The sequence below is a fragment of the Choloepus didactylus genome, chromosome 10 (assembly GCF_015220235.1).
Source record: "Choloepus didactylus isolate mChoDid1 chromosome 10, mChoDid1.pri, whole genome shotgun sequence".
Lineage (NCBI taxonomy): Eukaryota > Metazoa > Chordata > Mammalia > Pilosa > Megalonychidae > Choloepus > Choloepus didactylus.
Window position 1 is genome coordinate 93,837,399 of NC_051316.1, and position 25,374 is coordinate 93,862,772.

At 39.0% G+C, this 25,374-nt stretch overlaps 1 protein-coding gene across 2 annotated transcripts in view; it reads right to left on the minus strand.

The window, feature by feature from the left end:
- STXBP1 (syntaxin binding protein 1) overlaps positions 1-24,905 on the minus strand; it is a 121,981-nt gene extending 97,076 nt beyond the window's left edge. For both annotated transcript variants that reach the window (XM_037797482.1, XM_037797481.1), the window contains exon 1: positions 24,746-24,905. In XM_037797482.1, the coding sequence (XP_037653410.1) occupies positions 24,746-24,782 (37 nt within the window). In that variant the 5' untranslated portion in view covers positions 24,783-24,905. The remainder of the gene's footprint in view (positions 1-24,745) is intronic.
- Positions 24,906-25,374: the final 469 nt, after the last annotated feature.

Here is a 25,374-nt window from a genome sequence, read left to right on the forward strand (position 1 = left end):
GACACAAAAGACCACATATTGTATAATTCCATTTTTGTGAAAAATCCAGAAAAGGCAAAGTCACAGAGACAAAAAGTAGATTAGTGGTTACCAGGGGATGGGGATGGGAGAATTGAGGGTGACTGCTAACAGGTATAGAGTTTCTTATTGGGGTGATGGAAATGTTCTGGAATTAGATAGTGGGGAAGGTTGCACAACATTGTGAATATACTGAAATCACTAAATTGTATACTTTAAAATGGTGAAGTTATGCTATGTGAATTATAGCTCAGTAATAATTTTTTTAAGTTAAAAAAAAGAGGTGATGTCCAAAGTAAGCTGTTAGCCCAGTTAGTACACATACACTTTCATCCTGAACTTTCCCTGCATTTAAAATACTTACCATCGAGGAAGTTTTAATGCCAGCCTAAAACATTTACATTGTGAAAAAGTAACTCAATGTTAAATTGCAGTCTTAGTCTCCAGGGAGGAGCCTACTTAAGTATGAACATTTATTTCACTTCAAAATTAAATACAATTCTGTGACCTGTCCATATCACATTTTTCTATGCAACTGTGAGAGAGTTAAGGGAAATAAATCATCCTCATCTGATCAGAATCACTGGAATTTTGACCTAGAGTAAATTACTTTCTCCAGAGTTTGTAACTACTTCTCTAGCATATAAAACATTCATTAAGGAAACCTTTTGGATGCAGATTCAAAAGAAGGGTGAGTTTTTCTTTCCATATTTCAAATACAGAAACCTAATACGTAAACTTTTAAAAAGGGCATGTGTAAGAGGGAATGTGTTTGTAAACTAGTCTAGAAATGAGAACTGTTCTCAGCTATAGTTTCTTAAGAAATCACTTGCACTGTAGTTGATTTTTTTTTTTTTTTTGGCATTAGAAATATTTATTGAGAATATAAGAATGTTTGTAAAATATTATAAATCTCTGTATAAATAAATGAAGATTTTTTAAACAATCCTATATCAAATAACACAAAGTAGCTATTTCACAGCAGCTAAAACTAAAGGCATCTGGAAACATTTAAAGCGTACAAGTGAAGAATCTTAAAAACTGCAAGGTATAGTACAGTGCTGAGAGGCAGCTTTAAAGTTTGAGACTATCAATACAAACAGTAAAACAATACTAACTAAATGCAAACTTAGTCACATGTGCTTTAATAGTTGACAGTACATTCAAGCAGATTTTTCTGTTAATTCAAGTGGTATAAAAGTAGCACATTTTCAAAATGTAGGAAACCTAAATCCCATGCAAAGAAAAAAATCTTGACAGTATATTTAAAAACTGATTAGAAATAGAAAAGTTAACTGTCTCATTATATTAAGTTCAAACAAAAGCAGATTATTAGGGGCTTTCATTCACTTTCCAGTTCTACCTTGAGCACTCTAAGTGAATTTATATGAGTTCTACAAAAAGAACATTTTTCCATATGGATTTGATTTGCTAAAAATGCAAAAGTGGATAGTAGAGTGAGAACAACTAAACAATTAGCAGGGTATTTGTGAATGTAGGGGGATTTTGAATATAGCTTTTGTTGTATTCTGCTGATCTTATATTTTAGGTGATTAATGGATGAGTGCTTCGTAGTTAACCTTAGCATGGAAAGTCAAAGTACTACTAGTCAAGGATCTGGTTATCTGGTGACAGTTGCTATTGCTGGGTCAAAGTGATCTATTTATTTTTGTTCTTAGTCACATGTAAAATCTCACTCAGATTCAATGTGATAGAGAATTTATCCAATATAATCAATATATACATTTAACCAAAAATGTAATGGTCATTTGCTTGTGAAACTACACAGGTATTAGCAAAACAAGAATGCATGAACAGCTGCCATTCAACTTGCATCCTTTTTCATTCAATTGTATTTTAACAGCTGCTGCATGTTCTGTGGTAATAGCAAGCCAGTATTTCATGAATTGGTAAGTCTGGTTCTTAACTGATTCACTAAAGCATTTCTCTCTCAGTGAATGCAGATACATTTAATTAGTAACATCAAGTGTATGAAGCAGGAGGTTCTTCAGAAGGCCACAGGTTCAGAGCTAACTTTACTGAGCCTATTTAAACACAAGGTTTCAATTAACTGGAGTAGGATTTTGATAGATTTCAAGAAGAACTGCTTGTTCAGGAAAGGCAAAATTTTTCTTCTGTAACAAGTATTGCTTCTTTTACAAAGCAGTACCCAGAAGTAGAAAGGTGGTGATTTTTATTGTTCCTTGTCAAATATGCTGTTCTCTTGGGTAAGTAGAAAAATAATTGCTGTATGACTTACCCCCAACCCTGGAGTTTGCTGTTATTTGTTTTTTTTTTTTTGTTTTTTTTTGTTTTTTTTTTTTTAAATGCTTTTTTTTTTTAATCATCATTTTATTGAGATATATTCACATACCACGCAGTCATACAAAACAAATTGTACTTTCGATTGTTTACAGTACCATTACATAGTTGTACATTCATCACCTAAATCAATCCCTGACACCTTCATTAGCACACACACAAAAATAACAAGAATAATAATTAGAGTGAAAAAGAGCAATTGAAGTAAAAAAGAACACTAGGTACCTTTGTCTGTTTGTTTGCTTCCCCTACTTTTCTACACATCCATCCATAAACTAGACAAAGTGGAGTTTGGTCCTTATGGCATTCCCAATCCCACTGTCACCCCTCATAAGCTACATTTTTATACAACTGTCTTCGAGATTCATGGGTTCTGGGTTGTAGTTTAATAGTTTCAGGTATCCACCACCCGCTACCCCAATTCTTTAGAACCTAAAAAAGGTTGTCTAAAGTGTGCGTAAGAGTGCCCACCAGAGTGATCTCTCGGCTCGTTTTGGAATCTCTCTGCCACTGAAGCTTATTTCATTTCCTTTCACATCCCCCTTTTGGTCAAGAAGATGTTCTCCATCCCACGATGCGGGGTCTACATTCCTCCCCGGGAGTCATATTCCACGTTGCCAGGGAGATTCACTTCCCTGGGTGTCTGATCCCACGTAGGGGGGAGGGCAGTGATTTCACCTTTCAAGTTGGCTTAGCCAGAGAGAGAGGGCCACATCTGAGCAACAAAGAGGCATTCAGGAGGAGACTCTTAGGCACAAATACAGGGAGGCCTAGCCTCTCCTTTGCAGCAACCGTCTTCCCAAGGGTAAAACTTATGGTAGAGGGCTCAACCCATCAAACCACCAGTCCCCTATGTCTGTGGTCATGTTAGCAACCATGGAGGTGGGGTAGGCGAATACCCCTGCATTCTCCACAGGCTCCTCAAGGGGGCACTACATCTTTTTTTTTTTTTTTTCCTTGTTTGTTTTTTTTCTTTTTTTTTTTTTTTTTTTTTTTAACTTTCCCTTCTTTTTTCAAATCAACTGTATGAAAAAAAAAGTTAAAAAGAAAACAAACATACAATAAAAGAACATTTCAAAGAGACCATAGCAAGGGAGTAAGAAAAAGACAACTAACCTAAGATAACTGCTTAACTTCCAACATGTTCCTACTTTACCCCAAGAAAGTTACATAATATAGCAACATTTCAGTGAACTTGTTCCTACTACATCCATCAGAAATTAACAGACCATAGTCATTTCTGGGCATCCCCAGAACGTTAAATAGCTTATCTGTTCTTCTTGGATTATTGTTCCCCCTTCCTTAATTGCTCTCTACTGCTAGTTCCCCTACATTCTACATTATAAACCATTTGTTTTACATTTTTCAAAGTTCACATTAGTGGTAGCATATAATATTTCTCTTTTTGTGCCTGGCTTATTTCGCTCAGCATTATGTCTTCAAGGTTCATCCATGTTGTCATATGTTTCACCAGATCGTTCCTTCTTACTGCCGCGTAGTATTCCATCGTGTGTATATACCACATTTTATTTATCCACTCATCTGTTGAAGGACATTTGGGTTGTTTCCATCTCTTGGCAATTGTGAATAATGCTGCTATGAACATTGGCGTGCAGATATCTGTTCGTGTCACTGCTTTCCGATCTTCCGGGTATATACCGAGAAGTGCAATCGCTGGATCGAATGGTAGCTCTATATCTAGTTTTCTAAGGAACTGCCAGACTGACTTCCAGAGTGGCTGAACCATTATACAGTCCCACCAACAATGAATAAGAGTTCCAATTTCTCCACATCCCCTCCAGCATTTGTAGTTTCCTGTTTGTTTAATGGCAGCCATTCTAACCGGTGTTAGATGGTATCTCATTGTGGTCTTAATTTGCATCTCTCTAATAGCTAGTGAAGCTGAACATTTTTTCATGTGTTTCTTGGCCATTTGTATTTCCTCTTCAGAGAACTGTCTTTTCATATCTTTTGCCCATTTTATAATTGGGCTGTCTGTACTATTGTCATTGAGTTGTAGGATTTCTTTGTATATGCAAGATATCAGTCTTTTGTCAGATACATGGTTTCCAAAAATTTTTTCCCATTGAGTTGGCTGCCTCTTTACCTTTTTGAGAAATTCCTTTGAGGTGCAGAAACTTCTAAGCTTGAGGAGTTCCCATTTATCTATTTTCTCTTTTGTTGCTTGTGCTTTGGGTGTAAAGTCTAGGAAGTGGCCTCCTAATACAAGGTCTTGAAGATGTTTTCCTACATTATCTTCTAGGAGTTTTATGGTACTTTCTTTTATATTGAGATCTTTGGTCCATTTTGAGTTAATTTTTGTGTAGGGGGTGAGGTAGGGGTCCTCTTTCATTCTTTTGGATATGGATATCCAACTCTCCCAGCCCCATTTGTTGAAAAGACCATTATGGCTCAGTTCGGTGACTTTGGGGGCCTTATCAAAGATCAGTCGGCCATAGATCTGAGGGTCTATCTCCGAATTCTCAATTCGATTCCATTGATCTATATGTCTATCTTTGTGCCAGTACCATGCTGTTTTGGCAACTGTGGCTTTATAATAAGCTTCAAAGTCAGGGAGTGTAAGTCCTCCCACTTCGTTTTTCTTTTTTAGAGTGTCTTTAGCAATTCGAGGCATCTTCCCTTTCCAAATAAATTTGATAACTAGCTTTTCCAAGTCTGCAAAGTAGGTTGTTGGAATTTTGATTGGGATTGCATTGAATCTGTAGATGAGTTTGGGTAGAATTGACATCATAATGACATTTAGCCTTCCTATCCATGAACATGGAATATTTTTCCATCTTTTAAGGTCCCCTTCTATTTCTTTTATTTTTTTTTTTTTTTTTTTTTTTTTTTTTTTTTTTTTTTTTTTTAGATAAGATTTTATTGTGGATCCACTTGAATTGTGAAGGGTTCAGTTTGTTTTACAAAAATATCAGATTGTGCTGCTCTTTTAAGCAAAAATGTACATTTTAATGAAGCATTTTGATAACAGATATTTTCCCAGGATGACAGTTTGAAAAAAGAATTCTATTGCATTGTTCTGGAACATTGCCCTAGCACCCCTTTCTTTTTTTTTTTTTTTTTTTAATTTTATTTTATTTTATTTTTTTTTTTTTTTTTAAATCATCATTTTATTGAGATATATTCACATACCACGCAGTCATACAAAACAAATTGTACTTTCGATTGTTTACAGTACCATTACATAGTTGTACATTCATCACCTAAATCAATCCCTGACACCTTCATTAGCACACACACAAAAATAACAAGAATAATAATTAGAGTGAAAAAGAGCAATTGAAGTAAAAAAGAACACTGGGTACCTTTGTCTGTCTGTTTCCCTCCCCTACTTTTCTACACATCCATCCATAAACTAGACAAAGTGGTGTTTGGTCCTTATGGCTTTCCCAATCCCATTGTCACCCCTCATAAGCTACATTTTTATACAACTGTCTTCGAGATTCATGGGTTCTGGGTTGTAGTTTGATAGTTTCAGGTATCCACCACCAGCTACCCCAATTCTTTAGAACCTAAAAAGGGTTGTCTAAAGTGTGCATAAGAGTGCCCACCAGAGTGACCTCTCGGCTCCTTTTGGAATCTCTCTGCCACTGAAGCTTATTTCATTTCCTTTCACATCCCCCTTTTGGTCAAGAAGATGTTCTCCGTCCCACGGTGCCAGGTCTACATTCCTCCCTGGGAGTCATATTCCACGTTGCCAGGGAGATTCACTTCCCTGGGTGTCTGATCCCACGTAGGGGGGAGGGCAGTGATTTCACCTTTCAAGTTGGCTTAGCCAGAGAGAGAGGGCCACATCTGAGCAACAAAGAGGCATTCAGGAGGAGACTCTTAGGCACAAATACAGGGAGGCCTAGCCTCTCCTTTGCAGCAACCGTCTTCCCAAGGGTAAAACTTATGGTAGAGGGCTCAACCCATCAAACCACCAGTCCCCTATGTCTGTGGTCATGTTAGCAACCATGGAGGTGGGGTAGGCGAATACCCCTGCATTCTCCACAGGCTCCTCAAGGGGGCACTACATCTTTTTTTTTTTTTTTTTTTCCCCTTGTTTGTCTTTTTTCTTTTTTCTTTTTTTTTTTTTTTTTTTTTTTTTTAACTTTCCCTTCTTTTTTCAAATCACCTGTATGAAAAAAAAGTTAAAAAGAAAACAAACATACAATAAAAGAGCATTTCAAAGAGACCATAGCAAGGGAGTAAGAAAAAGACAACTAACCTAAGATAACTGCTTAACTTCCAACATGTTCCTACTTTACCCCAAGAAAGTTACATAATATAGCAACATTTCAGTGAACTTGTTCCTACTACAACCATCAGAAATTAACAGACCATAGTCATTTCTGGGCATCCCCAGAACGTTAAATAGCTTATCTGTTCTTCCTGGATTATTGTTCCCCCTTCCTTAATTGCTCTCTACTGCTAGTTCCCCTACATTCTACATTATAAACCATTTGTTTTACATTTTTCAAAGTTCACATTAGTGGTAGCATATAATATTTCTCTTTTTGTGCCTGGCTTATTTCGCTCAGCATTATGTCTTCAAGGTTCATCCATGTTGTCATATGTTTCACCAGATCGTTCCTTCTTACTGCCGCGTAGTATTCCATCGTGTGTATATACCACATTTTATTTATCCACTCATCTGTTGAAGGACATTTGGGTTGTTTCCATCTCTTGGCAATTGTGAATAATGCTGCTATGAACATTGGCGTGCAGATATCTGTTCGTGTCACTGCTTTCCGATCTTCCGGGTATATACCGAGGAGTGCAATCGCTGGATCGAATGGTAGCTCTATATCTAGTTTTCTAAGGAACTGCCAGACTGCCTTCCAGAGTGGCTGAACCATTATACAGTCCCACCAACAATGAATAAGAGTTCCAATTTCTCCACATCCCCTCCAGCATTTGTAGTTTCCTGTTTGTTTAATGGCAGCCATTCTAACCGGTGTTAGATGGTATCTCATTGTGGTCTTAATTTGCATCTCTCTAATAGCTAGTGAAGCTGAACATTTTTTCATGTGTTTCTTGGTCATTTGTATTTCCTCTTCAGAGAACTGTCTTCTCATATCTTTTGCCCATTTTATAATTGGGCTGTCTGTACTATTGTCATTGAGTTGTAGGATTTCTTTGTATATGCAAGATATCAGTCTTTTGTCAGATACATGGTTTCCAAAAATTTTTTCCCATTGAGTTGGCTGCCTCTTTACCTTTTTGAGAAATTCCTTTGAGGTGCAGAAACTTCTAAGCTTGAGGAGTTCCCATTTATCTATTTCTCTTTTGTTGCTTGTGCTTTGGGTGTAAAGTCTAGGAAGTGGCCTCCTAATACAAGGTCTTGAAGATGTTTTCCTACATTATCTTCTAGGAGTTTTATGGTACTTTCTTTTATATTGAGATCTTTGGTCCATTTTGAGTTAATTTTTGTGTAGGGGGTGAGGTAGGGGTCCTCTTTCATTCTTTTGGATATGGATATCCAACTCTCCCAGCCCCATTTGTTGAAAAGACCATTATGGCTCAGTTCGGTGACTTTGGGGGCCTTATCAAAGATCAGTCGGCCATAGATCTGAGGGTCTATCTCTGAATTCTCAATTCGATTCCATTGATCTATATGTCTATCTTTGTGCCAGTACCATGCTGTCTTGGCAACTGTGGCTTTATAATAAGCTTCAAAGTCAGGGAGTGTAAGTCCTCCCACTTCGTTTTTCTTTTTTAGAGTGTCTTTAGCAATTCGAGGCATCTTCCCTTTCCAAATAAATTTGATAACTAGCTTCTCCAAGTCTGCAAAGTAGGTTGTTGGAATTTTGATTGGGATTGCATTGAATCTGTAGATGAGTTTGGGTAGAATTGACATCTTAATGACATTTAGTCTTCCTATCCATGAACATGGAATATTTTTCCACCTTTTAAGGTCCCCTTCTATTTCTTTTAGTAGAGTTATGTAGTTTTCTTTGTATAGGTCTTTTACATCTTTGGTTAAGTTTATTCCTAGGTACTTGATTTTTTTAGTTGCTATTGAAAATGGTATCTTTTTCTTGAGTGTCTCTTCGGTTTGTTCATTTCTAGCATATAGAAACATGACTGACTTATGTGCATTAATCTTGTATCCCGCTACTTTGCTAAATTTGTTTATTAGCTCTAGTAGGTGTATCGTTGATTTCTCAGGGTTTTCTAGATATAAGATCATATCATCTGCAAACAATGACAGTTTTACTTCTTCTTTTCCAATTTGGATGCCTTTTATTTCTTTGTCTTGCCGGATTGCCCTGGCTAGCACTTCCAGCACAATGTTGAATAACAGTGGTGACAGCGGGCATCCTTGTCTTGTTCCTGATCTTAGAGGGAAGGCTTTCAGTCTCTCACCATTGAGTACTATGCTGGCTGTGGGTTTTTCATATATGCTCTTTATCATGTTGAGGAAGTTTCCTTCAATTCCTACCTTTTGAAGTGTTTTTATCAAAAAGGGATGTTGGATTTTGTCAAATGCTTTTTCAGCATCTATTGAGATGATCAATTGATTTTTCCCTTTCGAGTTTTTAATGTGTTGTAATACATTGATTGTTTTTCTTATGTTGAACCATCCTTGCATGCCTGGAATGAACCCCACTTGGTCATGGTGTATGATTTTTTTAATGTGTCTTTGGATTCGATTTGCAAGTATTTTGTTGAGGATTTTTGCATCTATATTCATTAGGGAGATTGGCCGGTAGTTTTCCTTTTTTGTAGCATCTTTGCCTGGTTTTGGTATTAGATTGATGTTAGCTTCATAAAATGAGTTAGGTAGTGTTCCATTTTTTTCAATGTTTTGAAAGAGTTTAAGTAAGATTGGTGTCAGTTCTTTCTGGAAAGATTGGTAGAATTCCCCTGTGAAGCCATCTGGCCCTGGGCATTTATTTGTGGGAAGATTTTTGATGACTGATTGGATCTCTTTGCTTGTGATGGGTTGGTTGAGGTCTTCTATTTCTTCTCTGGTCAGTCTAGGTTGTTCATATGTTTCCAGGAAATTGTCCATTTCTTCTACATTATCCAGTTTGTTGCCATACAGTTGTTCATAATATCCTCTTATAATTTTTTTAATTTCTTCAGGATCTGCAGTTATGTCACCTTTTTCATTCATTATTTTGTTTATATGGGTCTTCTCTCTTTTTGATTTTGTCAGTCTAGCTAGGGGCTTGTCAATCTTGTTGATCTTCTCAAAGAACCAACTTTTGGTGATATTTATCCTTTCTATTGTTTTTTTGTTCTCTATGTCATTTATTTCTGCTTTAATCCTTGTTATTTCTTTTCTTGTACTTGGTTTAGGATTGGTTTGCTGTTCATTTTCTAGCTTCTTCAGTTGATCCATTAGTTCTTTGATTTTGGCTCTTTCTTCCTTTTTAATATATGCGTTTAGTGCTATAAATTTCCCCCTTAGCACTGCTTTTGCTGCATCCCATAGGTTTTGGTATGTTGTGTTCTCATTTTCATTCGTCTCTATATATTTAGCAATTTCTCTTGCTATTTCTTCTTTAACCCACTGATTGTTTAGGAGTGTGTTGTTTAACCTCCAGGTATTTGTGAATTTTCTAAGTCTCTGATGGTTATTGACTTCTAATTGTATTCCATTGTGGTCAGAGAATGTGCTTTGAATAATTTCAATCTTTTTAAATTTATTGAGGCTTGTTTTATGTTCCAGCATATGATCTATTCTGGAGAAAGTTCCGTGAGCACTAGAAAAGTATGTGTATCCTGGTGATTTGGGATGTAATGTCCTGTAGATGTCTGTTAAGTCTAATTCATTTATCAGATTGTTTAGGTTTTCAATTTCCTTATTGGTCTTCTGTCTGGTTGATCTATCTATAGGAGAGAGTGATGTGTTGAAGTCTCCCACAATTATTGTGGAAACATCAATTGCTTCCTTTAGTTTTGCCAGTGTTTCTCTCATGTATTTTGTGGCACCTTGATTGGGTGCATAGACATTTACGATTGTTATTTCTTCTTGCTGAATTGCCCCTTTTATTAGTATGTAGTGGCCTTCTTTGTCTCTCAAAACATCCCTGCATTTGAAGTCTATTTTATCTGAGATTAATATTGCTACACCTGCTTTCTTTTGGCTGTAGCTTGCATGAAATGTTTTTTTCCATCCTTTCACTTTCAGTTTCTTTGTGTCCCTGTGTCTAAAATGAGTCTCTTGTATGCAACATATTGATGGTTCATTTTTTTTGATCCATTCTGCGAATCTATATCTTTTAATTGGGGAGTTTAATCCATTTACATTCAACGTTAAAACCGTGAAGGCATTTCTTGAATCGGCCATCTTATCCTTTGGATTATGTTTGCCATATTTTTCCCTCTCTCTATTAATATCCTTTATTGTACCCATACCGAATCTCTTTAGTACTGAACCTTTCTCCAAGTCTCTCTGTCCTGTCTTTGTTTCTCTGTCTGTAGGGCTCCCTTTAGTATCTCCAGTAGGGCAGGTCTCTTGTTAGCAAATTCTCTCAGCATTTCTTTGTCTGTGAAAAATTTAAGCTCTCCCTCAAATTTGAAGGAGAGCTTTGCTGGATAAAGTATTCTTGGCTGGAAATTCCTCTCACTCAGAATTTTAAATATATCGTGCCACTGCCTTCTCACCTCCATGGTGGCTGCTGAGTAGTCACTACTTAGTCTTATGCTGTTTCCTTTGTATGTGGTGAATTGCTTTTCTCTTGCTGCTTTCAGAACTTGCTCCTTCTCTTCTATGTTTGACAGTGTGATCAGTATATGTCTCGGAGTGGGTTTTTTTGGATTTATTCTATTTGGAGTTCGCTGAGCATTTATGATTTGTGTATTTATGTTGTTTAGAAGATTTGGGAAGTTTTCCCCAACAATTTCTTTGAATACTCTTCCTAGACCTTTACCCTTTTCTTCCCCTTCTGGGACACCAATGAGTCTTATATTCGGACGTTTCATATTATCTATCATATCCCTGAGGTCCATTTCGAGTTTTTCAATTTTTTTCCCCATTCTTTCTTTTATGCTTTCATTTTCCATTCTGTCATCTTCCAGGTCACTGATTCGTTGTTCAACTTCCTCTAGTCTTGTACTATGAGTGTCCAGAATCTTTTTAATTTGGTCAACAGTTTCTTTAATTTCCATAAGATCATCCATTTTTTTATTTAGTCTTGCAATGTCTTCTTTATGCTCTTCTAGGGTCTTCTTGATTTCCTTCATATCCCGTACTATGGTCTCATTGTTCATCTTTAGTTCTTTGAGTAGCTGCTCTAGGTGTGTCTCTTCTGGTCTTTTGATTTGGGTGCTTGGGCTTGGGTTATCCATATCGTCTGGTTTTTTCATATGCTTTATAATTTTCTGTTGTTTTTGGCCTCGTGGCATTTGCTGACCTTGATAGGGTTCTTTTAGGGTTTGTAGACCAGTTGATGTCCTTATCTCTAATTTATCAGATCTACAGCTTCGTGGAGTACACTTTCTCTAACTAACCAGCAGGTGGCGTCCACGAGCCACCTGTTCTCCACAAGCCAGATCTCCCCTGCTTAGCCTTTTTGGTGAGTGGGGGAGTGAGTCTTGTGGGGCCCAATTGGTGTACCAAGCTTGCGTGTGTAGTTGGTGTTGCCTGCCCTGTATGTGGGGCGTGTTTCTGGGCAGTCGGGGAGGGGGGGTGGCCCTAACAATCAAATCTCCCTGATGATCCTAGAGTTTTAAAGCTGCTGCAATAGTCTAATCCTTCAGTTCAGTCCTGCCACAGTTTGTCTCTGCCACTGACCCACAAGTCTTTGGTATTGGCGTATGGCTCCTGAGACTTGCAAGTGGGCCCCTCTTCCAGGCTGTGCACCCCGGGTCCTCTGTTGAGGGATGACTGTGCTATGTCACAGGTGAGTGCCGTCCCCCCAGGGCAGTTCTGGGCTGCTGGGCTGTGTTGGGAGGCTCCCAGTCTGCTCAAATGATGGCTGAATGGGGCTCTGTTAATTCACACTGCTCCCCCTTCCCAGCTCTGGGACATTCAGCTGAGGTTGCAGGGAAGGCTAATGTCCACGCCCAGTTTTGTGGTGTGTGCCTGTTATTTGAAGCACTTCCGTCACACTGGGTTGTCTGGGGCATCTCTGGGCTATGGGGCTGGCAATGGGCAGGAGTGTTTCCTGTCCACCAGGATGGTGGCTGTGAGCGGACACCCCCCTTTTCTTGGGAAGTTGTGTTGTTTAGTGAATTTTCTCAGCCACTGGATTATTGCCTTTTGTCTCAGAGCTCTCTTAGTTCTGCTCTTGACTTGACGTGCCCAAATTTCAATTCTTTGAAGCTTTCTGTATTGAGCTTCTTAGAGTAATTGTTTTAGAAAAAGCAAAAAGGATTTAAAAAAAAAAACAAAAAAAAAAACGGCCCTCCTCAGAGATCTAATGGGTTATTGAAATGCTAATAGACAAAGCAACCAGGGCCATTAAGGAAAGGTGCACAGGGCAGAGAGATCAGCCTTGCTTCGGGATTTGCATATGCGCCTCAAGGCCTGATCTCCGCCCTTCCCCTTTCTGTGTTCACCAGAACTCCAAAAATCCTCTGCTTTTATTTTGGAGTTTTTCGTGTTGTTTTTTTTCTATGCCTGTCTCCTCTCTGCTGGGCTGGCTGCTCTCAGAGTCTCTGGTGTCTGGTCTCAGTCTATCTGTGGTTGGAGTTTGAATCAGTAGAATGAGTTTCCGATAAGAGCAGCCACTGCAATTCTCCCTTCTCCTTCCTGGAGCTGACAGCCCCTCCTCCCCCGGGACTGAGCCTGGCAGGGAGGGGCGCGGGTCCCCTGGCCGCAAAAACTTACAGATTTCACTGATCTCAGCAGTTCCACGTTTTCATGAGTGTTGTATGAAGTATGCCCAAAGACAGATTGCTCTGTGGTGTCCAGTCCACGCAGTTCCTGGCTTTTTTCTGTAGTTGATTTTGTATCTATCTTCTCTCCCTTGTCGACTGCATGTTCCTTCAGGGCATGGGGCCAGACTTGATTAATGCTTCTATCTCCAAAGCTCCCAGTTCAATGCCTTGCATGTAGAAAGAGCCCAAGATTTTTTTTTTTCATTTAACAAAGTTAAATTAATTCTGAGATGTCTTCCAAAGACAACTAGAAATAAAAAGTATGAAATATGGCTTTTTTAAAGTTAAAAATTAGAATCAACTAAAAAAAACAAAAACAAAAAAACAAAACAGAAGCAATTAAGGAGAGTAAGAAAAAGTTTTGAGTTTTATCTTCCCCATCTCAAATCGTGGTGGGTCAGATTTACCCCATTAAAAAGGAAAAGAAATATAGAAAGACTATAAGATATTCAAAATAGAAGAAAATAGATATTAGAAAATAAGAAAACTAATTATTAACTTCAAAAACACTCTTCATACAGCTACCATAATAATTGAAAAGTCATACCGGGAAAATCCGAATAAAATACAGGGTTCCGGTCAACTAAGACGGCAGCATAAAACACTCTAGGATGCCATTTCTCCACATAATCTTAAAACAACTAGACAAAACTGACAGAGCCATCTTCCTCAAAACTCCAGAAAACAGTTGAAGAATTGCAGTAATTGGGCGAGTGCTGAATCATGAAAATGCAACTTTAAAAAATGGTAAGAGACCCTCACAGAGCCCCTACTGGCCCTTCCATACCCCTTCCCCAGCACACTGTGGAGCCAGCCCAAGCTCCCACTGTGGGTTCCTGGCTCTGATCCACAGGGAGCATACTGGAGTGCCTGTATATCAGTGCCAGTCTATACGGTGGCAGCCTCAAACGCTGCTGCACTCTCCTACAACTTACCCTACAGGCAGAAGCAATAAAGCAGTGTAAGAAACAATTAAGTAAAGGTGTCCTGGGGAAAAGGAGTACCTGCTTTAAGACATACAGTGGAGCACTCAGGAAGAGGAGAAAGTCTATTTCAAAGGGAACAGAGGAGACATTCGATCTCCTGTAAATGGGGGAATTCCTAAGGCCATGAACAAGCACAAGCCCAGGACAAGACTGGGCTAAAAAAAGAGAGGACCCTGTACTTCACATTCACCTTGGGTTGATGTTCTTGACAGGAGGGTTCATTCTGAAGGAGAGCACTGGCCATCACAGAACCAATTTGCAAAGACTCTGAAAGGTGTTTCTTGCATTGGTTTCTTTTTGTTAGCTCCTGGTACGCAAGGAAATCCCTGTCATATCACTAGCTGGATACAAACTTAAGGAAAAGACAGTTTAGAGACTAATTCCCAGAGTTAACACTTTAAAATACTAAAATGTACATTGTGTAACAAAATATTACAAGACACACAAAGAAACAGGAAATGATGGTTCATCCAGAGAAACAAGATAAATCCAGAAACCATCAACAAAGAAGACCAGACTTTGGACATAACAAACACAGATTAAAAAAAAAAAAAAAATGATCCTCAATATACTCAAGGAGATAAAGGAAAACATGAAGAACTAACAGATATCAGGAAAACAATGAATGGACAATATGAGATTCTCAATAAAGAGACAGATACTTTTAAAAAGAACCAAAAAGAAATACTGGAGTTGAAGACCATAATAACTGAAATGAAAAATTCCCTAGAGGGTTTCCAAAGCAGGTTGGAACTGCAGAAGAGAGAATTAATGCACACCATTAAAACAAGACCATTAAAATAACTCAGGCTGAGAAGCAGAAAGAAAAATGAATTAAAAAGGCAAACAGAGCCTAAGAGACAAGTGGGACATCATTAAGCATATTCAAAATACACATTTTGGGAGTCCCAGAAGGCGAAGAAGGAAAGAAAGAGACAGAAGGAATATGCAAAGAAACAATGGCAGAAAACTTTGTAAATTTAACGAAAGACATGAATATGCACATTCAAGAAATCCAATGAACCCCAACTAGGATAAACTCAAAGAGAACCATGCCCAGACACATAGTAGTCAAACTGTTGAATGTCAAAGACAAAGAGAGAGTTGTGAAAGCTGCAAGAGAAAAGCAACATGTTATGTACAAGGGAGTCCCAATAAGATTAAATGCTTATTGCTCATCAGAAGTCATGGAGACAGGAAAGCAGTGGATGAAATATTTAAAGTGCTGAAAGAAAATAATTCCACTCTCCTAAATAAAACAGAAATTTTTCCTCTTACTCTTGTGACACTATTCAATTCTTTATTATGGCACTTATCTCATTCTGCATTGTTACAATTATTTGTTAGTAAGTCTTCCTTCCTTATTAAATTATTTGCTCCTTGAAGGCCAAGATTGTGTCTTGCTCCTCTTGGCGTTCTCCACATTGTCTAGAATAGTTTATTGCTTGTACCCAGAACAGTCCATTTTGCATATGCAATTTAATATCTGTGCAATTAAATTGCATGTACATAGTGTTTTCACCTTAAGGTCCAGACCCACAAAGGTTTTCCCAAATTTCTGAATATTTCACATTCTTGAACCTAAGGCTGATATCCAGCTGTTACACATTGGTGCAGCTGGTATTAAAATATTGAAAACCACTCATACCAGTTGATAAATAGTTGCTACCCTGATGTGCTTCTTCCCTTGCAGTTCGGGTTTCTATCCTGGGACCCCCTGGATCTTCCTATGATCCTGCAGCCAAAGGGCAATGCCTGGCACCCCAGAGTCTTCAGGATCTTGCTCCTCTGTATATACATACAATGGAATATTATTCAGCCAAAAGAAGGAATGAAGTTCTGATACATGCGATAATATGATAAACCTTGAAGACATCATGCTGAAAGAAATAAGGCTGACATAAAAGGAGGAAAGTGGAAAATTCCTTATTAGAAAAAAATAGTATTGAACAGGCCTTGAAGGTTGAGGTTCCCAAGATGAGCAAGCTACATTATAATCCTCTAAAAAAGTGAAGTCCAAAAAATGGTACTTTTAATTAATAAACTGGGGATGAAGATACAATGGAAAAGAACAATAATAATTTTTAAATTTTAAATGAATTATCTAATCAAACATGAAATCAGGATTATTACAAGAAAAAGTAGTTTTTACCAAAAGTATGCAGGAAAAAAAGAAGGTAGAAGATTTAAAAAATAGGTAAACTTGTCAGATTTAAGTGCATACTTATCAGTCATTGATGCTTTCTTCTAAATGTTTAAAAGAAAGAGTAAAAATAATAATTTCAAGTGAGAATAATAGACTAAAAATGTTATCATGAATAACCCAATTTAAAAATGGGCAAAGGATATGAATATACATTGCTCCAAAGAAGATATACAAATGACCAGTAAGTACATGAAAAGATGCTCATAGTCATGAGCTATCAGGGAAATGAAATCAAAACCACAATGAGATACTACTTCACACTCATTAAGATGGCTAGAATAAAAAATTGAACAATAACAAGTGTTAGCCATCATGTGGAGAAACTAGAATCCTTTTATTTGCTGGTAGGAATGTAAAACGGTGCGGCCACTTTGGAAAACAATTCGGCAGTACCTCAAAAAATTAAAGATAGAGTTACCATATGACTCAGCAGTTCCACTCCTACATATATACCCAACAGAACTGAAGACACATATTTATACAAAGACTTACACATGCACATTCATAGCAGCATTGTTCACAATAGCAAAAAATGGAAACAACACATATGTCCATCAATTGATGAATAAACAAAATGTAGTATATCCATATAACGGAATATTATTCATCAATAAAAGAGAACGAAGTGCATGCTACAACATGGATGAGCCTTAAAAACACTTTAAAAATGCTAAGTGAGGGAAGCCAGACACAAAAGATCACATACCGTATGATTCCATTATATGAAATGTCCAGATTAGGCTAAGTCATACAGATAGAAAGCAGACTGGTAGTTGCCAGGGGCTGTAGTAAGGGAACAATGGGAAGCGACTACTAATGGGTTGGGTTTCTTTTAGGGTTAATTATAATGTTCTGGAATTAGATAGTGGTGATAGTTGCACAATCTTGTAACTATACTAAAAAACCACTGATATAAAAATAACATATATTCTTCCAATTCATGAACACAATATATTTGGCTGTTTATTTAAGCCTCCTTTGATTTCTTTCGTCAGTGTTTTATAGTTTTCAGCATACAAATCTGGCACATATTCTGTTAGATTTATACCTAAGTATTCCATTTTTTAAAATCCTTTTATAAATGGAAACTATTTTACATTTCAACTTCTAATTGTTCATTGCTAGTATACAGAAAAACAATTAATTTTTCTAAACTGACCTTGTATCCTGTGAACTTGGTAAACTATACGCAATTCTGCTTATCATGTGTTTGCTCCCTTATTAATGACGCTAAGAATTATGATTTTCTCAATGCAATACAAGAAAGAAACTAAAATACTGAAAGTAAATTTGTTAAATGTCAATTCTCCCTAAACTCATCTCTTGTATCAACATGATTTGGATAAACATTTCAGAAAGATATTTTTGTAGAAATTGATGAGCTAATTCTAAAAGGTATATGGAAAGGCAAATTAACTAAAAGAATGAGAACACTTTTGAAGAAGAACAACAAAGTTGGAGTCTCATAGTACCTGATTTGCAGGCTTACGTTAAAGTTACAGTAACCAAGGCAGAGTGAGTGTTGGTTAAAGCATACATACAGATCAATGAAACAGAACAGAGGTCCAGAAATAGATCACGGACACAGAGCCAACTGACTTTCAATGAAATGCAAAGACAATTCAGTGGAAACAAGGATAAGCTTTTCAACAAAATGGAACAACTGGACATTCACTGCCAAAACAAACAAACCAAAATGAACCTTAATCACCGTTCATGCCATATTGAAAAAAAAAAAGACTCAAAATGGATCAAAAAATGTTCCAAAATTGATCATGGTGATGAATGCACAACTACGTGATGATACTATGAGCCACTGATTGTATACTTCAGATAGACTGTGTGGTGTGTGAATATATCTCAATATACTTGCATTTTAAAAAATGGATCAAAGACTAAATGTAAAACCTAAAACTATAAAACCTCTAGAAGAAAACACAGGGACTTGTTTGTGACCTTGGGTTAGGCTAAGATTTCTAAGGTAGGATACCAAAAGCACAATCCATTTAAAAAAAAAATTGACAAATTGTACTTCATCAAAATTAAGAAATTCTCTTCAAAAGACACTGTTACTAGAGTGGAAAAACAAGCCATGTGTGAGAAAATATTTGCAAATTAAAAATAAAAGACATTCATCCAGAATATATGAAGACCTCTCAAAACTCAATAATAACAAATAACCCAATAAAAAATACACAAATGATTTGGATGCTTCACCAAAGAAGATAAACAGATGTCAAAGAAACACATGAAAAAATGCTTAACATCATTTGTTGTGGGGAACTGAGTCTTCCATGTTGCCTGAGGCAGGTCTGGGGTGGTGGCTTAGAACGCTGAGCTGCAGGCCTGCATAGAATGCCATGCAGGCCTGCCCTGTAAAGATGTGTGTCTTGTGACTACCATTGTCTTAAACCTAGATTGTATGCACCTGATGTAAACATAAGTATTTGGTGGGCTCTCCCCCACCTGAGCACCTTTGGCATATACATCTGATCTTCTGAAATAAATAGCTGGAGCAAGGCTGCATTGTCGTCCACTTAGCACGAGACGCAAGTTGGCCCCCTGCTCCCTTAATTCTTAGCTTTGTTTCCGTGTCTCAGTCCTGCGTCACCCTGTCAGCAATAAGTGGCACCGGAACAGGGACTTAAGAACCAGATCTGGTTCCTGACAGAAGAATCGCTTGAACGAAGGAGGTACAGCGGCGCTGGAATTCGGGTGGAGGTAACGGCCGTGTTTGTATGCGTTCCATTGTAGAACGACTCCTGAGCATTATAAGCAGGGTAATGGGTAATGTTGAAGGACACAATAAATATGTTTCCTATATTTCCCTCTTACGGCAGCTGCTGCGGGCCAGCGGTGCTCAGGTGGGGGAGAGCCCACCAAAAACTTATGTTTACATCAGGTGCATACAATCTAGGTTTAAGACAATGGTAGTCACAAGACACACATCTTTACAGGGCAGGCCTGCATGGCATTCTATGCAGGCCTGCAGCACAGCGTTCTAAGCCACCACCCCAGATATGCCTCAGGCAACATGGAAGACTCAGTTCCCCACAATCTGTAATTACGGAAATACAGATTAAAGCCATTATATACTATCTATTAGAATGCCTAAAATTTTAAAAACTGACAATACCAAGTGCTGTCAAGGATGAAACCTCTCATGCATGGCTGGCAGGAATGCAAAATGTGTAGCCAATTTGGAAAACAACTTGGCAGTTTCTTATAAAGTTAAACATACACTTATCATATGATCCATTAATCCCACTCCTAAGCAGTTACATATTGAAGTGGTATGTTTGCCCAAAAACCTGTGTGTGAATGCTTAGAGACGTTTAATATTTAATTGCCCCAAACTGAAAACAACCCAAATGTCCTTCATCTGACAAACAGATAAACTGTAATACATCCATGCAATGGAATACTACTCAGCAATGAAAAGGAACAAACTACACATACATGCAACATGGATGAATCTCAAAGCATTATGCTAAGTGAAAGAAGTCATACTCAAAAAGCTATATACTATATGATTCATTTTTATGACATTCTGGGACAGAAAACAGTTCTGTGGTTGCCAAGAGCAGGGAGTAGGGAAAGAGGTTGAGCGCAAAGAGGAAGCATAAGGGAACTGGGGTGGGGGCTGATGGAACTAGTATATATTTTGATTGTGGTGGTGGTTACCCAACTATACGTAATGGTTAAAATTTTAAGAACTGTTCACTTTTTAAAAAGGATAAATCTTCTATATGTAAATTGTACCTTAATTTAAAATGGAAAAAATACATTTAATATATTTAAATTACATTTGCAGTTTATATGCAAACATGTACTTAATATATTTTGAAATATATTTAAGTTATTTGTATGCTAACCAAAGTTTCTAAGTAAAAATGCATAAGAATGAAATAAAATAAAACTTCAATGAGATACGCTTCTTACCCACTAGAATGCCTAGAATCAAAAAGTCAGATAATAACAAGTGAGGATATGGAGAAATCAGAACCCTCTTGTCCTGCCTGTGGGAATGTAAAATGATGCGGCCACTTTGGAAAATAGTCTGAGAGTTCCTCAGATGATTAAACAGTTACCAGATGACAAACAATTCTACTCATAGGCACATACCCAAAAGGAATGAAAACATATGCCCACATAAAAATGTGTATACAAATAGTCAAAAGGTGGAACAACCCAAATATCCATCAGCTGACAAACGGATAAACAAAATATTATTCAGCCATAAAAATGGAGTATTGATAAATGCTACAACATTATTAAGCCTTGAAAATACTAAGCTAAGTGAAAGAAGCCAGTCCCACAAAAGACCACATATTATGATTTCCCTCTTCGTAAGAAATGCCCAGAACAGGGGAATGTATAGAGGCAGAAAGTGTGTGTGTGGGTGGGAGGGGGAGAAGCTAGGGGAGGTGAGGGCTAAAGGGTACAAAGCTTCTTTTTCTTGAGGTGATGAAAATGTTCTAAAATTGTAGTGATGGTTCCATGTATCGCTGAATATACTAAAAACCAAAGAACACTTTAAATGGGTGAGTTGTATGGTATGTGAATTATATCTCAATAAAGCTGTTTAAAAAAAAATGAATGAATGGAGACTGCTTCAGTCTAGGTGCCCTCTCAACTTCTAAGATATCCCTGATTCTATGAATCATGGCCCCATCTGTAAAAAGCAAGGATTTAATGTATAAATCGAAACTACATTATTTTCTATAATGTGATTCTCATAAAAGAACACAAGGGTAAATTACTAACAGCTATAAAACAAGGAAAAACAAACAATACATCTCAGAATCCTTCAGTCTTTGTAACACACTAACAAAACTTCATGATTTACATTATTGAAACATCATCTGTTAACATATGTCAATACAATGGGGGCAGGAATGAAATTTCTTCTTTCTCTTACAATCTCTATGCAAGGTAGAAAGCAGAAAACTGCATTTTAAAGAAAACAAGTCAGAGTCAAAAGCAAACAAATGAGTAGAACTGGACACCCAAGTTGGGGTCAGATTGCAAATTTGTCTACATGTTCTTCAATTTAATGCTTCCATTTTCCTGTTCATTTGCCACCTCCTTCAATTAGTTTATCTACCTCCCTGCGCCAAAACCCGGGTCCCATAGGACAGAGGTAGTCTATCTCTTCTGGAAATCCCCTAACATTTTCACTGGCCCTCTTTGTAGAGCCTTTCATAATAATAATATTTATTGAATTTACCGTATGCCAAGAACTGTGCTAAATGCTATGTGTGTATTAATTCATTTAATAATCACAAAACCCCACAAGGTATGTGCTATTATTACCCATTTTAAAGATTAAGAAATTGAGATACAAGAAGCTTCCATTATTTGCCAAAATCACACATCTAAAAAGTGATGGAGTCAGAATTTTATCCCAGAGTCCATTCTCTTAATTGCTATACCTTATAATCATTCATTCAACACATACTGAGTGTCAGGCACTATTTCACACACTGAGGATAGATTTAAGAACAGACAAGGGCCTACTCTCCCCTCAAGAAGCTTACAGTCTAGTTGGGCAAGAACAACATAAACAAGTGCAATATACTGAGTACACCCTAAGAGAGAAGTGTGTCGGGGAAGGAAAGAGAGATCCAGGCAACTTGGGAGTGACTGAGAAAGTTTCCCAGAATTGTCTGTCTGTGTTTGTCTCAACAACATAAGAGTGGTCCCATGTTTTAGTTGTCTCTCTATTCAGAGTTCCCAGCAGGCTCTGAAGATATGTTTGTTGAATGAATGGCTCAAGTTAACCCATCTCCTCTACATTTGTTGCACATGTAGCTACTGCCACTGAAAAAAAATCAACTCAGAAAGAAGTGACAGGAGGCCAAAACTATATTTTTCTTGCTCTCCATCATATCTTTAATAACATTCATTCATTGAACAGATATTTATTGACTGCCAACTGTAAGTCAGCTATTATCCTTGGCATGGGATGCAGTGGTGAACAAGTCACATGAAGACCCTAATCTCATGAAAGCAACATTCGAGTGGATGAAACAAATAAGTACAAAAAATAATAATAAACAAGACCACTGCAGATAATTTTAATTGCTATAAAGAAAATAAGATGGTGATATAGGATAAACAGTGACACTGGGGTGTTAATTTAGATTGGGAAGGCCTGTCTGCCAAGGGGATATCTAGACTGGTGCACATTGGTTGGAAAACATCTTAATTTTAGCTTTATTTTTTTAGAGAAAAAAGCAAAGCCAGAAATCCCATCCAAAATTAACAGCCAGCGTTAACCTGTATTACTGGCAAAGGATTACACTATTTGTTTCCAAAATGTGTACCTAATTCAATCATTATAGGAATAGAACACTATTCACACATTTACCAATTTTATGTAAAATTGTTCGTTTGGTTTTATTTTTGTAACAAAAATAGTTTTGCTTTATTTCAGAAAAGAAATTTGGGCCATATTGATTTTTTTAATCTTTAGTTTATTTTTAAGAAGTGGGGGTACTAAGGAGCCACCTGCATGAACAAGGGTCCTGGCAAAAAAGGATGCACAACCTTGATTTCTATAACACCTAAGGTTTTTCATTTTAAAAGGGCAGTATTCAAATATGATGTTTGAAAGAATGTAACATTGCATTCCATATTTCATAACTTTTGAAAAAGGATATTGGAAAGAAATGGCATTATAGAATAATGAAGAAAGTTATCTTTCACTAATGTTGCAAGGAACTGGACATCATGGCAAATCATTTAGCTGCTCGTTTTGTCATTCAGCTAGTTTCAGTTCCTCCCCACCACGTTCCCCACTCCCATAAAATGCGTGTGTTGACATTAAAGGGTCCCTATGGGTTCTTCCAGCCCTAAATAAAAGGTAAGTGCATAGAACCTTTACTGCATGGGTAAGGCAAAGGGTGCTATAATGGGTACTTCTGAAAGGAACACTCTACACAGCCAAAACATTTGCGAGCCAAGAAACGGAGAAATCTGTAATAAGAGAGAATCATTGGAAAGGAAACTAAGTTCTACCATTTTAATTCTATTTCCTTTCTTTTCCTTTCCTACAGAGAAAAAGCTTAGTTTTAATTTTCTCTTATCCCGAGAGGTAGCAAAAGACACATTCATCCTCACATGTTTTTGTTATTGTTAAAAAAATAATCAGAAGATTAAAGAGGCACTATTTTTCTGCATTATCATCAATCTTTTTAGCACTAGGGACGCAGTTTTCCAAATATTACCCACCACCAGCCTTCCGATGAAGCCGACACTCACCACCATTCATTTAAAAAATCCATTTATGTTGTGCCTTTCATCCAAACCCATAAACAACCATTTCCTTACTGCAACAGTGGTCTGAGCTGCCTGAAACGTTCAGCCAAGCAACGGCTTAGACCTGCAACAAGGAGACTGCAGACTGCGGTGCAGGGCAGGTCCACTCCTCCCGCCACACACTAAAGCTTTCCCCATCTCCCGTGTGATTTAAAAGGGGTTGGGACCCTGATAAGAACCTGCCCTTAAACCTAAGACCCTGGAAAGGGAAGGGGTGAGGCAGCCTCAGCCTAGCAGAGCCAAGCCCTGGAAAACAGGCTTCTCCTCCCCAGCTGCCAGGAGTGGCCCAGGCAGCGGCGCGTCGGAGCCAGCGCGCGCCGAGCAGATCCCAGGTGGGTCTCTGCAGCCGGGGACAGCGGCTCCGGCTCCCTGGGAGGGAGGAGGAAGGGGGAGGAGGACGCAGGCCGGGCTTTCGCTCGTCACGATTCACGAAGGAGGGTGGGAAAGAGGGAGGGACTGGAGACAGAAAAGGGAGTGGAATCAGGGAGCTTACGGAATGAAGAAGGCAAGGAAAGGGAGAGGGGAAAAGAGGGGAAGAAAACAGGGGTAAAGAAGAATGGGTTTGCAGGGGAGGGTGATGGAGTGCAGAGGAGGGGGGCGATGGGGTGCAGAGAGGAAGGGCAATAGAGGTGAGGGGAGAGGGTGGGGGAAGGGGAAGAGGGATAGTGAAGGAGGAGGAGGGATGGGGTAAGGGGGAATGAGGTGAAGGGGGAGGGAAGGGGTGAAAGGAAAAGATGGATGAAGGGAGTAGGATGAAGAAAGGGGAGGATGGAGTAAAGAGAGGAAGGAGGAGGACTGGGAAAACGAGGAATAAGGAAAGGAGGAGGAGAGAAGAGGAAACTGGGAGAAAGGGGGAGTCGAGACGAGGAAGCACGGACTACAGGAGGCCAGGAGGGATTCCCTCCTGGGAGGGCAGCGCCAGAATAACGGGGACTCTCCATGACAGCCGCCCCCGGCCGCCGAGGCCCGAGCGCTGCGGGCAGGTACCGCGCCGGGTTCTTTCCGGGCATCAGCAGCCCCTGCCTGCGGGGAGGACCCCGGCTCCACTTACTCTCTCCGACCACCGCTTTGAGGCCAATGGGAGCCATCGCGCTGCGGGAGTCGCCGGGCTCCGACCCTCCTCACACGACGGCCGCGGACACTGCCGCCTCCCCGGCGCAGCTCTCTAGGCTGGCTGCAGCCCACTGCTTCGCAGCGGCGCTCGGGACTGACTGACGCGCGGACACGGCGCGGGGGCGCGGCACCAGCCAGAGCGAGGCTGCCGATCCGCCGGCGCGCGCGCGGGAGGCGGGATCGTCCGGGGCGGGGCCTCGAGCCAGCCGTCAGCGTCTCCCGCGTGCCTCCACCAATTGCATTGCGGCCTGGGAGCTCGGCCCCGCCCCCCGGGATGCGGCTAGGCGCCAGGCGGCCCCTGGATGGCGCGAGAGCAGCGTCCTCCCCCTCACCTCACGCCCCGCGCGCACCCCGGCAATCGCGTGCTGGCGAGGTGCAGGGTCCTAAAGCCCCTTAAGTTGCCTCTGCACACGAAACCTTGAGCGCAGATTGCTGACAGGCTCCTTCTTGAAACTCGACTCTTCTTTTGAGGGGAGCTTCCATGCTTACCCTTCCCACAAAAGTAACTCGGAGACCTTATCTCTTAGTGCAAGACACACTCCCAGCCATAACATAATCACCTCTCCC